Source organism: Daphnia carinata, chromosome 2 (assembly GCF_022539665.2).
Source record: "Daphnia carinata strain CSIRO-1 chromosome 2, CSIRO_AGI_Dcar_HiC_V3, whole genome shotgun sequence".
Taxonomy (NCBI): domain Eukaryota; kingdom Metazoa; phylum Arthropoda; class Branchiopoda; order Diplostraca; family Daphniidae; genus Daphnia; species Daphnia carinata.
The window spans coordinates 304549-320073 of NC_081332.1; the positions used below are offsets into that span (position 1 = coordinate 304549).

The 15525-nt window shown below is 36.9% G+C and overlaps 3 protein-coding genes across 3 annotated transcripts; all 3 read right to left on the reverse strand.

Moving 5' to 3' along the window:
• Window positions 1-1987: 1987 nt before the first annotated feature.
• LOC130687838 (protein dimmed-like) lies at window positions 1988-6789 on the reverse strand. Its single transcript, XM_057510998.2, has 5 exons — window positions 6425-6789; window positions 4600-4738; window positions 4192-4415; window positions 3979-4115; window positions 1988-2233 (listed from the first exon to the last, which is right to left on the reverse strand). Exons 2-5 carry the CDS (start codon window positions 4736-4738, stop codon window positions 2098-2100), a joined length of 636 nt encoding a protein of 211 aa, XP_057366981.1. The 5' UTR covers window positions 6425-6789; the 3' UTR covers window positions 1988-2097.
• Window positions 6790-9281: 2492 nt separating this feature from the next.
• On the reverse strand, window positions 9282-10375 carry LOC130687839 (mitochondrial import receptor subunit TOM20 homolog). The gene is made up of 4 exons (XM_057510999.2): window positions 10139-10375; window positions 9985-10079; window positions 9746-9919; window positions 9282-9484 (listed from the first exon to the last, which is right to left on the reverse strand). The coding sequence occupies exons 1-4, from the start codon at window positions 10269-10271 to the stop codon at window positions 9425-9427; spliced, it is 462 nt and encodes a 153-aa protein (XP_057366982.1). The 5' UTR covers window positions 10272-10375; the 3' UTR covers window positions 9282-9424.
• Window positions 10376-11467: 1092 nt separating this feature from the next.
• Window positions 11468-14829, reverse strand: LOC130687836 (poly(A)-specific ribonuclease PARN-like). Its single transcript, XM_057510993.1, has 14 exons — window positions 14714-14829; window positions 14512-14646; window positions 14166-14402; window positions 13927-14074; window positions 13695-13811; window positions 13408-13591; window positions 13280-13331; window positions 13146-13215; window positions 12831-12949; window positions 12652-12759; window positions 12485-12557; window positions 12350-12405; window positions 12204-12290; window positions 11468-11803 (listed from the first exon to the last, which is right to left on the reverse strand). Exons 1-14 carry the CDS (start codon window positions 14730-14732, stop codon window positions 11478-11480), a joined length of 1731 nt encoding a protein of 576 aa, XP_057366976.1. The 5' UTR covers window positions 14733-14829; the 3' UTR covers window positions 11468-11477.
• Between the last annotated feature and the right edge of the window lie 696 nt (window positions 14830-15525).

Genomic DNA, 15525 nt, shown 5'->3' on the forward strand with positions numbered 1-15525 from the left:
TACCAGCCGTTCTAGGAAACCAGGGCCTAACCGATGAAATCTTACTGACCGCCTTCACTTTAATTGAGAACATCCTTAACAGCCGCAAGCTTACTCCGATAAGCGACGACCCGAACGCTCCAGAATGTCTCACTTCTAACCATCTATTGCTTGGCCGCGCAACTCCTAATCTACCGCCCGACGTCTTTACCGAGGATGATTTAACCGCCAAGCAGAGGTGGCGCATCGCACAAGCAGTCGCAGACCAGTTCTGGCATTGCTGGATGAAAGAGGTACGTAAGCCTCACTGAACGAGAGAAATGGTACCAAGAGCATCCTAACCTCCAGGTCGGAGATATTGTCGTCATCAATGATCCAGCCGGAGGAAGAGAATCGGTAACGAAGGGCGGAGCTTAGGGGTTCCGACTTCACTCGACCTCAGTCTCGACCACGCTAGCAAGTGAACAACATCTCAAACTCGTTTCGTCCCGTATTTCCGTCCTTAAATTGAACTTCGCACAAGCTCAACGTGTTCTTCCTTTGGCAAAGGTTTTGTGTCGCGTCTTCCCGAAAGTTTGTGTTGTTTCGCGACTACTTGCAGTGCTGTGTTTCTGACGACGCCCTAACTTTAACCTTTCTTTTCTTACACGAGACGCGTGGCTTGGCAGCCATTGCGTGTGGTTCTCGTGCAGATCCCCCCCCCCCCCCTTTTCGTGTGTATCTCCTTTCGCAACGTTCGGTGACAGGCAACCAACGGGCTTGTATCCGAATACATCGGCTACCCCGTGTTAAATCTCAACTTTTTTTTTTGACTAATCATTTTTCTTTTCTCTTCCTCGTACAACCGCGTGGAGAGGCAACACTCTGACTCTGACAATCTGAGTTCAAATCTCAGTAGGACCTGACACAGTGAAACCAACGACAAACATTTTTCAACACTACCCTTTTCGTAGAAGCCACTCTTGTGAAAAATCGGTTAACTTGTGTTACTCTGAGTGCAATTTCCTTTAAGACGATTATATCCCAGTGGTCGGGCGGATCAATTTGGATTTGGTTTATATTTGAATTAAAATTTAGAACGATGCGATCGAACACTGCCCTTGCAGTGCGAGTTGAATCTAAATATTTTAACAAATATATTACGCAGAAACTGCCAGTAGGTGGTCCTAGTGAGGTTCGAACTCAGAACCCTTATTATTGATTATGAGACTGACGCGCTGCCTACCGCGCTTCTTCTATGACGTTGAGACTGGTTTTTAATTTGTTTTGTATTTATTTGCGTAGTCATTACTTAAAATATGTTTGGGGTATGGCAATGTTGGCACTGTTGACTGCCATTCTGGTATCGTAGCTCAATTTTGGAAATCCTGATTAGAAAAACGAAGAAATTGAATATATCAGCTATATTAAAAGATTAGCTAGAATTTTTTCATAAATATGTTTGTTAGTGTGTTAAAGTTAAAAACTAAAAAGCGTCAAACGAAATTTGAACAACGTTCATCTTTCTGGGTAGAAGTCGGGAGGAAGTCTAAGCAAACGGAATTAAAAGCGGTGTTGCGTCACTTTTTGGAGAGTATTCCTGAGAACGGGGTTGTTTTAAGTTATTTCTAACAATGTTTTACATTAGTTTTTTTCCCACACGCCTGTGTAAAACGGCGACGCAAAATTTGCGGAGGCTTGCTCTTATCTCAAAGGTTATGTGGAAGCTTCCCAGGAGGTCCATCACTGGTTTACGAAATAAATCAAAAGAGCCAAAAGCTAGATCAACGTGACTAATATTATGATGAACCACGGACTTGTTTTATCTTTACCATCGATCTTTTGACGATAGGACCAAGACCTAATTCTAATTGTTTTGATCATTGGCTTTCAATGTCAGTGAAAATAAAGATTTTTTTATTTTTATGTTTTGGCAATAGCTGGAAGTTGGGCCTCAAGTTTTAGACGTCGTTCACTTCAGGAGACATCTGTTTTCATAGCTAAATAAGGACGATGTTGTTTTAATAAATTCAGTTTAAAAAATCATATTCGTTATTCCATTCATTCATTGAGATACATTCAAATATAATTACATTTTTTTTTCACTTGATTCTTTCCGGTTAATCGAACTCGATAATTTTATGCAGTAGGAATTCCAGCAGAATCACAATCATTCCTGAAATCCTGCTTCTCATAGTCCTCCGTGGCATTTGCTTGTTCTTCACTCGTCTGTCCTACTTCACAATCACTATCATCCATTTCAGCGGTGATGAATCTAAGAAACAATAATAGTCGTACAATTATTTTTCAACCACTTAAAAAATGTTCATTTGTGCAAATTGTAAAGCTTATGCGTAACGTGCGTTTGGATTCCTATAACAAAGTTATATTTTTTTTATTTATTTCGTTTATTTTATTTTTCGTGTGATGTAATTTGTACTTTAAATGTATGTAATTTGTGTAATTTTTTTTTACTTTATTCATTTTCAATCTTGACAGTTCGCATCTCCTTGTTACATCGTATGCCTTGGAACAACCCTGCCACTAAACCTGACCTTATTCTTTTCAGCTTATTCAAATTTGATCTCAGAAAGAAAAGAAAAACATAAGAAAACTGTATGCAGAGAAGTTCGCAGTGACCCATTTTTACTTTTTTGAATCACACAACTAATATTGCAGTTAGAAACCAAACAGTAGCCCGAGTTATATTCCCCCCAACTCAGGGGTTTGTTCTTATTCCTGTTATTGAGCCAACCGTTTGTTGATTTTCGATTGATCTGTACTTTTCTTAATGGAATAAATTTTAACCTGATTTGCAAATTTCAAACTTCGGATAAATTAAGGTGTTTAACATGGAAGCCAACTCAAAATTTCCAAATGTAACCATAAAATAGCGAAAAATGATTATTCTAGATTCCAATTTCCGAATTCAAATTTTGAGCAGGCAATATCGAATAAAACCATACATTTTACTGCAATAAAAAGAGTTTAACAGGCAAACGCACACTGAGAATTGTTCTCCAGACATGGAAGCACGCAAGCCAAATAACTATTCCATATATTTTAAAGCAAGGCTGAAATTCAAATTTGCTTTTCCCATTTCCGCGTACAGGCGGCAAATCGGTTCTGGAAATGGGAGAGGCAAAACAGCGAATATTACACTAGTGGTGGGCGCTATAGAATCATAATTCCACATTGGAGTGTACAGACGGATGGAATTCATACATATGATTCGTGTTCTTTTTAAACCTACATTAACAACGCTTATCTGAGGCTAAGTTTAAAAAAACAATATAAAACGTAAGGGATAACGAACCTAAAAGTTCGCGATAAAAGTTTGTCCCAAATGCACATCTTAAACACGATGAATTCCAAAAATTTCCGAATACTCAAAAGATTATTAAGCCAATTGGAGGAAACAATTTTTGATGTTATTAGACAGCTTTAGCAAAACTTGTCGATACGAAAACGGAAAAACTTTTTCAGTATATTTGTTTTGGATGATGTGTTCTTCAACTAATTTGGCCCACACTAGCGATTTGGACGAACGCACTAGTTACCAATGAGCCATCGGGAGGTAGGTTTCATATTAAGTTACGAACAGCATCCGCAAATTACAATCGTTTAAGAGTGCTTGGCCATCGCTTTTATCATCGTTCTTTTAGTGTGCTTTGACTGTTACTGGGTCCTAACTCTTTTGGCAGCTCGAGGCAAAACATTTGTTTCAAATGTTACGTGATACAGTTTGTCGTTTATGGTAGTAAACAACGCACAAGAAAAGAATCGTGAAGAGAAAAGCGCTGAAAAAAAAATTAGATCCAAAACGGTAGTCTACCTATCTTGTGCTATGGCGACAGATTTATCACTTTTTTGAAGCAAGTAATGCTCTTTACAACAATACATATTCGTATTGAATAAAAGGTAACTATAGCTTCGGTCAAGAGGGTGATTGCATTTAAGCTATGTAATGGCTCATGGTTTCTCCTTGTATAATCTACGTTGAACAGAAATGTATTTTACCTGTAAGGCTTTTTGTCCCCTCTCATGTCGCAAATCACGTTTGTAAGAGCCATTATATAATTTTTGGCTAAGGTTAATGTCTCGATCTTCGACAGCTTTCTTTCCACTTGGATGTGAGGAATCACAGTTCTTAACTCCTGTGCAGAAGGGAAACATCAGCAAACTTCATTGCGTACCACTTGATCACAGTATAGCTTTAGTAGTAGCAAATACCTCAAACGCAGCATTCAGGCCATGCATTCGTAGACGCTCCCTTTCATTACTTTCCAGCCGCCGAAGATTTCGCTCCCTTGCTGTAGCCCCTTGTCGTTTCCTTTTGGACTCAACCGTTGAGCCTATATTACCAGTACTGATGTCATGCTTAGACGTTGGTATTTGGCTTTGAGGTTGGTCAAGTTTACTTGGAATATTCGTCAACTTCTCAAACACAGCGGCTTCTAGGAAAAATGGAATTTCACGAGTTTAGATGCCACACGGTGAAATTGTGGCTTGGATTATCATCTGGCCGTAAACAAAGCAACATTTTTAACAATATGGATGATTTAGTAGAAATTCTGAGTCACGATGACTGATAGGACATCTTACACTAATTACTCACATGCAACAAAGTGATAAACTTACTTCTTCCTTTCAGAGAGTCGTCCCTCGCTGCTGTGTTTGTCTCACTCTCCGAGTCCATTAACTCATCGTCGTCTGAGGTAGACTGACTTGATTCCCCGTCAAAAGCATTGAGGTAATTGTTTTTTCTCGCTTTCATCATCTGTGGAAACAAACCGTTAAGTCCAAAATGCAATCAGGCTCACATTTCTTTGTATTTGAAAGTAAAATAGGCATAGGAGAACTGCACTTGAGCGAACGTTTTAAGTTCTAAGTTTGCGACACTGACCTAAACGGCTATTTCGTATTGTTCTAGGGCTAGCCAAGTGTAGGTTGCTGTACAGCCCGACAAGCAAGTGCGTGCCTTTCACCATGGGATGGTGGAAATGCCTGATGATCTTAGCGAAATTTTCTAGCACAACAGTGTAGCCTATGAGAGTATACATTTCAGCATTTGCGTCGAAAGTCGAACTGTATTTCTCTGTCTGCATATTTCTTAGATCAAAAATTGATCATAAATTGCAGCAGTCTTTTTGCTCTCTGATTTGTAAGAAACGACGCATGCGTATTAAAAAAGATACAGCTTAGCTTAGTGAAAAAATCGCATTTGTTCAGCAGTAGTCAGAGCCTACTGTTAATAATAAAATTTTTTTTTAAACGTACTGTATAAGTCGCTAATTTTCACAAGCATGTTGATAGAATTGGAACTTACTCTGTAACAATAAGAACAATACGCCCCGCATTTGTTTAGCCAAAAGCCGTTGGAATAATTTATATGACAATAGGGCCAATCGGACATGTGTCTTGCAGTTGTTTTAGTCAACTTTAATTTCAAAATAGAGGTGGAACTAACGTTTGTTCCTGATAGTTTTTTAGGAGATCTTCAACCATTTTTGATAACCTTCATTGCTTTTTTTATTCGTGTATTCAGTTTACTTTTTCAATCTTATTTTGTTCTACTTTTGTTGAATAACAAACGTAGACTTGTAAAAACAAAAGTAGATTGCTGACACCATTGGCAGCTTGAACCAAAATTATTTGGTTTCAATAAATAATTTTGATTATTTTGAATTGAAACATTACGTAGTTTTATATTCTATTGCGAGTTCCACATTAAATTGATAAACGACGGCAAAAATGACTTGTATCTAATAAGACATTCGTTAAGGCCTACGTAAAAATTTAAAATAAATCAGAGAATATAAATATTGTCAGAGGCAAATGTCTTCCCCTAGAGCAATGAGGACCGCACCCTCATCCGCGGGGCACGAACGGGCATTTTTCAACCACTAAGTTGCCTGCCCCACTTTGAAACTTTCCGGTTTGGGAATTAGATCAGCATTTGTTAAACAATTCAAATGGAAGCTGAATTTTATCCATGCACAAGGAAAATAAAAAAAGAAACACCCTGTAATAACCAGTTGGTTGTCGCTGGCTCTCCACGCAATCTTGCAACAAGCAATTTTCCTTCGCTGCTTTGCGCGCAAACAGTGAAACAAAATAAAGCAAAAACCCAAAAATAAATTGGTAATTTTGAACTTTCTTTATCCAGGATGTCTTACAGTCAGGACAATAGTTTACACCGTAAGTTCGTGTTGCCAAAGAAAAGCGAGAAAATTTCTTGCAGAAGTAAAGTATAGTCTAGGAAAACTTGGAATAGTTAATTTTTAAAATAACATATCGAACATGAGTTAGTGGTAAACACCTAACATTCGCTCAAGACAGTGCTATCAATGAGCTATTAAATGTAACTTAATGAATCATTATCGGCTGTCTCTATCAAGGACCTAAATGCAATAGTAAACACCGGTAAACACACCAAGCATAGAGTGAACGCCATTTTACTTACTTTTAATGTTAAGAATCCGGCTAAGATGCGTAAAACGGTGTTCAGGAGAGAGAAACCTGCTCCGAGCTGAACGCGAGAATATTGAGAAGCAAACTGAACCTCATTTCACCAGGTTATGGCAGCTTAGACGCCAGGGAAAGGAGGCCGACCCTTACGAACCGCTATATCAACCACTGGAAAGGACGAAAGGACGACTTTTTTTTCATCTTCTTTTTTTTTCTTTCTTTTCATTAATTCGATTTCTTCGTTTTGCCCTTTCCAGTACATTTACTTTGGAGAAAGCAGTACGAAAAGAAAGGAAACGTTTCTCACTGTTCTACTATTCATGCTCATCAGAAATCAACCTCAATATCCATTATTCGTTAAAGAATCACTGGCTGTAAAGGTAGGTCGACTTAGTTGCGAGATTGATGAAAGTACGAAATATTACTACTGCTATACAGAATGCTAAACATCCATACAGAAGTCTAAAATGACAAACAAAGCAAATTGAGTTTATCCGCCAAAAGACGTTTTCTTTACGTTTTTTTTTAGTTGAATGAATCGTTCATTTTCCATTGGTTTACTATTGACTTAGCTCTATGTTTCTTTTTTTAAAAATTCGAGAAACTTCACTTTCGTCTTCTGTTTTGGGTCGGCAAGCCACATTTTAAAAAATCTCGTGAATCTTGACTTGTAATCTTTTGATGGCTTCTGCTACCACAAACTTCTAGAGTACGTCCTTTGGAGTGAAACACATTCCAAAACATTTATTGGATTTTAAAATAAACGTAATATAGGGCAATTAAAAAGGGGGCTATTGCGTCATCTTGGCAGTTTATCTACTTTTAGAGAGAAAAAATAACACTATTGGCGTCCTAAACTGAAGGTGAACTTTAACAGGATTCATTTCGGAAAATAAAAATATATGCTGTTGGTTGACTGTAAACGAAATAGGGTGAAAAAAAAAGCTTTCGATTTTGAACGGAGAAAATTTTGGGATGGAATGAAACATTTCAATAAGAACCCAGTTTCGTCAATTCATTCTATAAAAAATCGGGCTGGGAAAAGCTTGATGTTATCTTAAGGAACGTGTTTGTAAACTAGCATTAGACAACCGGTTGTTTCCTTTCTTTGGGCGTGGTTCAAGAAATATAACCTTTTCGTCAGGTAACATTCGCTAGTCAAACTCTGTCGAATTCTACATTTATGTGCAGTTAGACTTTAAGTATGGGACAGCTTTAATTCAAGTACACTCGAACCGATTTTATGTGTTCTATTTTTCTATTTCTCTTTTTTTGTTTTCTTTCTTTCTTTCTTTTTTTCTCAAATAGTGGCTCGGTGTAATTTAATGAATTTCAGGAGAAAGGGATGGGGCAAAAACAATGTTTCCAGAGAAACCGATTTCATTTACCTCGCTCTAGGCGAAGGCAATCTCTGCAGTACTGATCGGAGGGAAAAGTAGGAAAAGAAGGAGAACGACAAGAATCGCGGAATAAAACCAATTTTAGAAGTAGTGCTTTTTCTTTGCCTTAGTACTGTGACATTACAAGCCTCATAAGTGAAACAATCAATTTGGATTCGATTATTAACTGCACCGTCCACCGAAGGACAAAATTACATCACAAAATTCTACGAGCAGCAAAAGTAGATCAGAATTAGAATGTGTCCGTTAGCTAACGGTTTTAGTGGCTGGTCAAACGTGAAGGCGTGCAAGTGGAAGCGAAAAATCTACTAATTCACCGTACGCAACCAGTTGGCCCCAAGAGCGAACATGGTTCGGTCGGTTAGTATCTCGTACGCATGTTTGGATTGATTTACGTGTATTGCCATTGTTTTGTGATCATGACTTCAGTTTGACCTTATTCCGCAACCTTTGGTTGTATGATTTAAAAAAATCGAGACTTGCTACTTTACGAAATTTCACCATTGCGGTGAAATGTTTTCTATTTTTGCAGCATCGTGTTAATTAACAAACACGATAACCAACCGGTAAATTGTTTTTTAAACTTTGGTTTAAAAGATCACAACTTTGCTGTTTTGCATACATCGCAGTTTAATGTTTTGAAAATGTTTCGCTGCTACGAAATGGCAAAATTGACATAACATTTACTGGTAGTCACGCAGGTTTGATTCAACGCTTTAACAGAAGCTTTCACTTCGATCAAGCGCCTCTAGTGCGAGCAATGCTCAACTTCTAAATATCATTATACACGTCAACGATCAGTTGCTAAATTCCACGCCAAAATCCTTGTACAATTCAAAATTGCCATTTTAGCTAACATTGGGTTTAAACAGAACTTGCAGATTACATTTGGTTATTTTCGTCTTCTTTAAACTCAATTACGCCAACAAAGTTTATTTAACTTTACATTTAACAGGCCGGACAGGGACGAAGGTCAAAGTTAAGCAAAATTTGAAATTCTTTTAACCAAAACACGAGTGAAAAAAAAATGAAAGAAAAAATAAATGTGTTGACTAAATCTCCGGAGCGCAAAGGTTAGAAGCGTGAAATACCTATGGTTGTTAAATAACAATTCTAGACTTCAAGAAGCGCCATACGATACCCTTAAACAATTTTTTAAATAGTTTAACTTGAAATTCTACTTCTAGGGATTTAGTGGAACAGTGGATTCTGTAAAACTACTGGCCTGCTAAGTCCCAAGAAGTGGAACCTTGCATGTATGAAAATATATTACCGCTTATCGCAGTATGGGCAAATGCATTACAGTTTCCCAGTAACGTTTCTTCTTTCTTTTCAAGAAGTATTAAATATTTTCCAACCTGATTCGCTTCAAACAACATACCCAAAAAACTATGTCGAAAATCTTGGATGTTGTTTTTGCAAATGTTTGAATTGAGCTATTGAACCATCGGGTTTTCGACATTATTCACTTTTATTCCTTCGGTTTCGAAATGTGATTACTAACTGCTACACAGATGAGTAGTTACTGAAAACATAACTACCAAGACAATGTAATTGAACTTCAGTTTAACAAAGACCCTACCAATTATATTTGTCTATTCAACATCATCTTCGGCCATTCCTAATCCAGACTGAGCCGCGTTCGCCATTAGCCTCTAAAGAAAACAAATACAAAGAATGAATAATTAATAATTAAAACCAATAAAAATATTTGGGCATTGAATGAAATAATTTTCAGCTTAGTTTCTGTTCTCACTGATAGAAATAAAACAATATTCCTCTCAATTTCAATACACAACCATTGCATAAATTCTTAGTAATGATTTAAATCTACTAATTGTTTTTAATCCTAAAACCAATGTGGAAAAAAAAAACAAAAAAAGGAAGTTGTAATTAACAATCCTTCAGTTGGGTACCTGTCCAACAACTGGTAGACGCTCGAGAAGTAGACGGAAAACTTGAGGTGGCAGAGTTTGTTGGAGAACTTGAAGTAACTGTTGGGGTTGACCACAAACGGCAACTGCATTACTTAAATGTTCCACTCCCTCCTCAATTTCACCTTGGGCCAATAATTCTTCCCCAAGTTGCACCTGATTTTGTAGAATAAGCCAATTTATTGGTACTCATGAAAATCAACTTGAGAAAAGGTAATTACCTCACGAAGGAAAAATTGTTGAACAGCCTCATGATCTTTCAGATCTGGAAGAGCTGTAGATCCATCTTTTGAAACATTCGTTCGGCGTTTGCGTTCTAAGAAAAAGTTACGATATAACCGGTTGTACGAGAAACGTTTCACAAACGAAGCTTACTATCTTTTAGTTTTTTCTTGAATTCCGGGTCTGAGCGTCGCTTACGATCAAAATAGATGCAATAAGAAACGAAAAGTGTACCGGCAACGGCAGCCAAAACTGACATAGATGCTTTAGACATAAGTGCTGACATTGTAATATTTGAAATTTATGAAACTTTAAACATCAAGACGTATTCAGAATTTTAGCTACGATCGCTCATCGAGCACGTTTCAGCGAGCTCACCTTCGCTAAAGAAACAGGCCTGACTGATTCGAATGGTAAACTTCCAGTTTCCGCAGAGTCATAGTAATTCGTTCACTGCATTGACGTTGGCAATAAGGCTTGGCTATCCTGTAGACAGTGGTAGCACCTAGTGGATTTATACTGAACTACATGTCAATTTTAGGCGAGTTTGTACCAAGTTATTTAAAAAGGGGTATATTACATAAGATATTCTTTGAATTTTTCAATGGTTTTGATTGAGCCATTTAGAAACCCAAGCTAAAGTTACAATCTCAAACTAAATTCTAACTACCGAAGGCCTCCTTTTAACGTTTTCCTTAACTAATGTGCTGCGCTCTGCTGTATTAGTTAGAAGCTGAAATTTAATGCTCGAAAACTGACGACTAAGCCTTATGATCAAAGTCAACGTAGTGAACGAATCATCCCGTCTATTACTCAGTTCTCGGATGTCGAAGGAGTAAAAGAAACATTCTGAAAACACTTTAAAACGATAGGTGTCTCTGTGTCATAGTCCTTTCCAGCGATACTTCTCTAGCACCCATCATCTGGACAGAGATCTATTTGTTGCCAGTGCTATCCAAGAATAATAATCAAGAATAATACAAAAATATTTACACTTTTATTTGCTTCTAAACTTTATCGTTCGTAATCTACATATAACCTGTAAAGGGAATGGCTACTCACGTAAAAAGCAGTAAGGGGAGCAGGGTTACGCATTTAGCCTTTGCCGCATCGCTTTTAGCGCAAAGAAAGGCATAACTAGATAACAACAATCAATGTAATAGAATAACAACTAAAAGGAACAATGTTGGATAGTAATAATCGATCGTGAAACTTGTTTTTTAGAACCTTGGATTCACGTGCTATGTTGAAAGCTACAACCAGCCATTTGATACTGCGGGACTTTCACGTTCGACTCTCAAGGCTGTGAGGTGTAATGCAAGACATTTGTAAAAATAGCCGGACAACTTTTAGAACGTGGATACCTTTTTAACCGTTATGCAATGCCATATTTGAAGAAAAATTAACTTTCTTTGCGTCAAGCTAATAATAATACCACATATTGATATTAGGGCAATCCACTAGAGAAAATGAATAACTCTGTTTTCATCATTTAATCCCAGTCTGCAGATACCACAAACTGCTCTTTATTCAGTTTTACGTTTTTAACATCTTTACGGATTTTCTTCGGAGACGGAAAATCGCAACTATTGCACTCCACAGCAGAACTCAGCCGCTTTCTTGACGATAAGTCTGGAACTTCCGCAGACAACGTGGCGTTCTGGGATTTCCTGTCCAAATAGTGTTTATACGAAATTACGGAGCATCCCACAGGCAGCTTACTCTCCGCCATGGCCCTGAGCACGAAAGGGCTGTTCTCTTTCCTATGTAACGTTACAAACGCTGAGGTATCTCCTGTCCAGTCGACCCTTACCGTACCTGTGAAAATCAGTAAAAAGGGTCAAACAGAAATTTTAAGCTAGTGACTAAAGCGTTATTGGACAAGACTAGACAACAATTGAACTGCCATTGATGTCTTCGAATTCACAAACTAAGAAGCGCACATTCACACAGGTACCAAATTGGGCGCTTTATGAAAACTTATGCATCTATTCTTCCCGGATAAGAAACGTGTTCTCTTTTCTGCAAAAAAAAGTTTCGTGTCATAGCTTACTCTAAAGATTTTAAATATACGTTCCGCTATGTTTCACCATTATGCGCTAGTTTTCCAAGAACACGAAGTTAAGAAGTAGATTAAACACAAAAAAAAAAACGAAAATAGAAGGCAAAACTAGAGAGCTGATTGCCAAACTATAACAACGGCTCGCTTGGTACATACCATGAACTGAAAATAAATGAAAGATGTCTTGAAGTTTCCATTCACTTGGAAAAGTAACATGGAAAACATGTTCACGTGATGGTTCCACTACCAAAATCAGAATAAAATAGTAAGTACATCACACTTAAAAGTTAGTGGTACCGTACAATCGGGGCCGGAGATGGTCATGTAAGGAATATCAGGAACCATCATCATAAAGATCCTAGATAAAAAGAAAAAAAATTACATGAAAATTGTAATACGGAGGTGAATATTGAGATCTCAAATGGCATAAAATGTACTTTTGATAAAACGGGGTGATGAATGATGATTCATGAACAGCAGTTGTTTTTGACTGGCTTGAGCTAATATCTTCTGTTAGAAAACATTTTTAAATGAAATGTATAGAAAATTCTTTTTATAAAGTGAAGGTATAAAATTTTATAATGTGAAGACATTTATACGCCACCTAAATAGTTGGCCATGGCAAGGAAACAACGGCCTGTTATAAATGCATCATAACCAGCCTCATGGTTCTTAAAGTTGTCCGTGTAGGAAGGGAAACCGGTAGCAGGAACTAAACAACGTATCTGAGATTATTGAACCATAACAATATCTATTGAAATAAACTTAAAAGAAAATACTCACCAATTTCAATGCTTCGAAAGGGAGCTGCGAGTAAACTGCTTAGCAATCGCTCAAGGGCCGAGTTTTGCAGAATATCGCGAAATGGCTTGGTTGTAGCCATGACCTTAGTGTCGATGAATCTACGAAAATTAACTCCGGGTTAATGGTTTCGACATTAGTACGTGTCCGTTTAGAATTCCAGTAGGTTTTTAAAAATGAAATTGTTGTTTGTAGTTGCTTTTATTAGATGCTCGTTAGTTTATGTTAGGTATATAAACTTCCGATACCCACAAGGTAGTGTATTAGTACTGTTTTCAGGAAATTTTTTTAGCTTACCTTGGAAAAAAAGTGTTAACCATACCTTTGAAGTCATGATAATCTTCAGGTAACGGCGCACAAAATTGACCTCACGTTTCAAAGTTTAGTTAAATAATTTCGTAATTCCAAAAAATGTAATTTTTTTTCCTTACCCAGAATATGACACAAATCGAGTAACATGTTATGTCCAACAACAAGTTTACCCTACAAAAAAAAAATATATATATATGTATGTATATTTATTTAGAAAAACGTTTCGTCGATGAAGCGTAACACCGACCGAATCGGTGATTTTGCGGATAACTCTACTAAAACCGACGTTATCTTCGAATTTTTCCATTTCGGATACGTTGTTGTCTGTTCCTGAAGGCTCCGTCTTCGAGTTTTGAATGCCAGTTTTTTTAACAATGACTGTGCAGCCACTGCTGGTTTTTTTTGAAATCTCAAACAATAGCTTTGGGTATCTAATATCGGAATTCGAAACACGGTTAAGAACTTTTTATATGGCTTAATCATACTTAATTATATAAGACTATTTGTAGGCGCAACATTAAGATAAATCTTTACCTATATTTTACATGGGAGAAAATAAGTTCATTTTGAATCGTACTGCAATGAAGCTCTAGAGCGGCATTGCTCTTTTCTTCGTTTTCTTCATTCTGTAAGAATGTTTCAACCTTCGAACTAATGCAAAAACACACTTTAAGTTTGGATAAAGAGACGTAAACCGAGTAGCATACATAAGCGTATTAGCGCACGCATCCAATATGTTTTGGAAATATGCAAATAAGTGACCTACGTAATATTGTTAAGGAATCCTTTTTGATCAGCGGGAAGTTCAGATACTTGGGTCGAAGATGCATCCGAACGAAGATGTAATAATTTGCTCTTTTTTTCTAAAATCACCTTTAGTTTTTCTTCATCCACCAAGTTAAGGTAGGGGATTCCTAACCAGTTTTAGAATATGATGATTGGTTTACTATATTCCTATATTTTATGTTGAATTGTAATTAAAAATCATGATTGTTGAATATCTACCTTCTTTAATGAGTTTGTTGAAATCAAACCCCTGAGATGCAAGAAAGCCCAGAGAGGAAGCTTGAGACAAAAACTTAGTGTCACATAGCCCAGGCAATGTTGAAGTGTTAGGGAATATGTAAAAATTGTATGTTTTATTTACATACTTAGAGATACTATTATCAAACCTAAATATGCTCAGGCCAAACTGGATAATGACAAACTGTGATGTGCCATTTAGAACCTTCTTGTATCTTTCTGCAAAATCATATAAGTAACACATTATAGTACTACTATCAACAGAAGAAAAACATAAATGTAAAATACAAATAGAACCGATCACACATTCTTTTATAAAGGTATTAACCTGGAGGTGTGTCCAAAGAAGAGAGTTTACTGTTTCTTCCTTCCGTGGAACTTAGTCCTGTGAATTCCGTGTCGATGGATACAAAGGATGCATTTTTCAATTCATCGTCAAGCGCTTCCAATACCGTCTGAAAATCTTATGTAGAAAAAGATATGTATATTTAAAGAGTTATGGTTTACTTATGAAACTTTATGATTTATACTGCTTTTGGTAACGTCCATCGTTGAAAAACGAAAACAACCACACACACCATCACATCTTTGGTAAGACGGCCCGCCACTTAAAAAAAAAATTATTTTTAAGTCTTTACTTCAATACACTGTTGTTGCAAAACAATTCTAGCACAAGTGTTTACTAAATTTTAAAATGTATCATTTATGTTTGATTTTACTAAATTAGTGTAATTATTGAATAACAAAATACTGGGGTAAAATAAAATTCTGTGGTGGCAGCACCTACCATGCGAACTCGTCGTTCGTAGGAAACAGAAAATAGCAGAATTCCCACCGAATTCTACGAAAAGAATTTAAGCAACTAATTTAAACAAATTGTTGTCTGAGCCTGTTGTATTTAATGGGCTGTTTCTTTGCTCTTATCTATTTCATACTAAGATCAAGAAGGCTTAGAACAAAGATATTATGGGGAAAGAATATTAATATTATTCACCGTGTGGCTAAAAAGAAATTCTTAAAATTATTATTTTTTTTTTGCGTTTATACTTAAGAATTTCCCTCAGGTAATGGGTGGTAGGAAACTTAAGTCGCCATTTGATTATACAGTAAAAATGTGCATAATGAACTAGGGTAGACTGGGCGTTTGACCGCTATTGAATGAGCTCGCCCAGTCTTGCTATTACCTCGCTCTTGCAGACGAAACATGACACATAAGCTAGTATTATTAAAATATGCCGTCCCATGTAGAATTTGCATTGACACTTGTGTACATCGAGAAAAACCTAAAGCTAACTCTTTTACAACAAAAGAGCCGATACGAAACTTCCGATACGAAACTTAA

Excerpts from the sequence above, each read along its gene's own strand:
- LOC130687838 (XM_057510998.2), bottom strand. The coding sequence starts at position 4,738 with ATGATGAAAGCGAGAAAAAACAATTACCTCAATGCTTTTGACGGGGAA. Across the intron at positions 4,416-4,599 it reads CGACTCTCTGAAAGGAAGAA|AAGCCGCTGTGTTTGAGAAG; the intron begins GTAAGTTTATCA and ends CATTTTTCCTAG. Across the intron at positions 2,234-3,978 it reads GGGGACAAAAAGCCTTACAG|ATTCATCACCGCTGAAATGG; the intron begins GTAAAATACATT and ends ATTGTTTCTTAG.
- LOC130687839 (XM_057510999.2), bottom strand. The coding sequence starts at position 10,271 with ATGTCAGCACTTATGTCTAAAGCATCTATGTCAGTTTTGGCTGCCGTT. Across the intron at positions 10,080-10,138 it reads CAAGAAAAAACTAAAAGATA|AACGCAAACGCCGAACGAAT; the intron begins GTAAGCTTCGTT and ends ACTTTTTCTTAG. Across the intron at positions 9,920-9,984 it reads AACAATTTTTCCTTCGTGAG|GTGCAACTTGGGGAAGAATT; the intron begins GTAATTACCTTT and ends CTACAAAATCAG.
- LOC130687836 (XM_057510993.1), bottom strand. Across the intron at positions 13,592-13,694 it reads TTCTCCCATGTAAAATATAG|ATACCCAAAGCTATTGTTTG; the intron begins GTAAAGATTTAT and ends TTCCGATATTAG. Across the intron at positions 12,558-12,651 it reads TGCCATGGCCAACTATTTAG|AAGATATTAGCTCAAGCCAG; the intron begins GTGGCGTATAAA and ends GTTTTCTAACAG.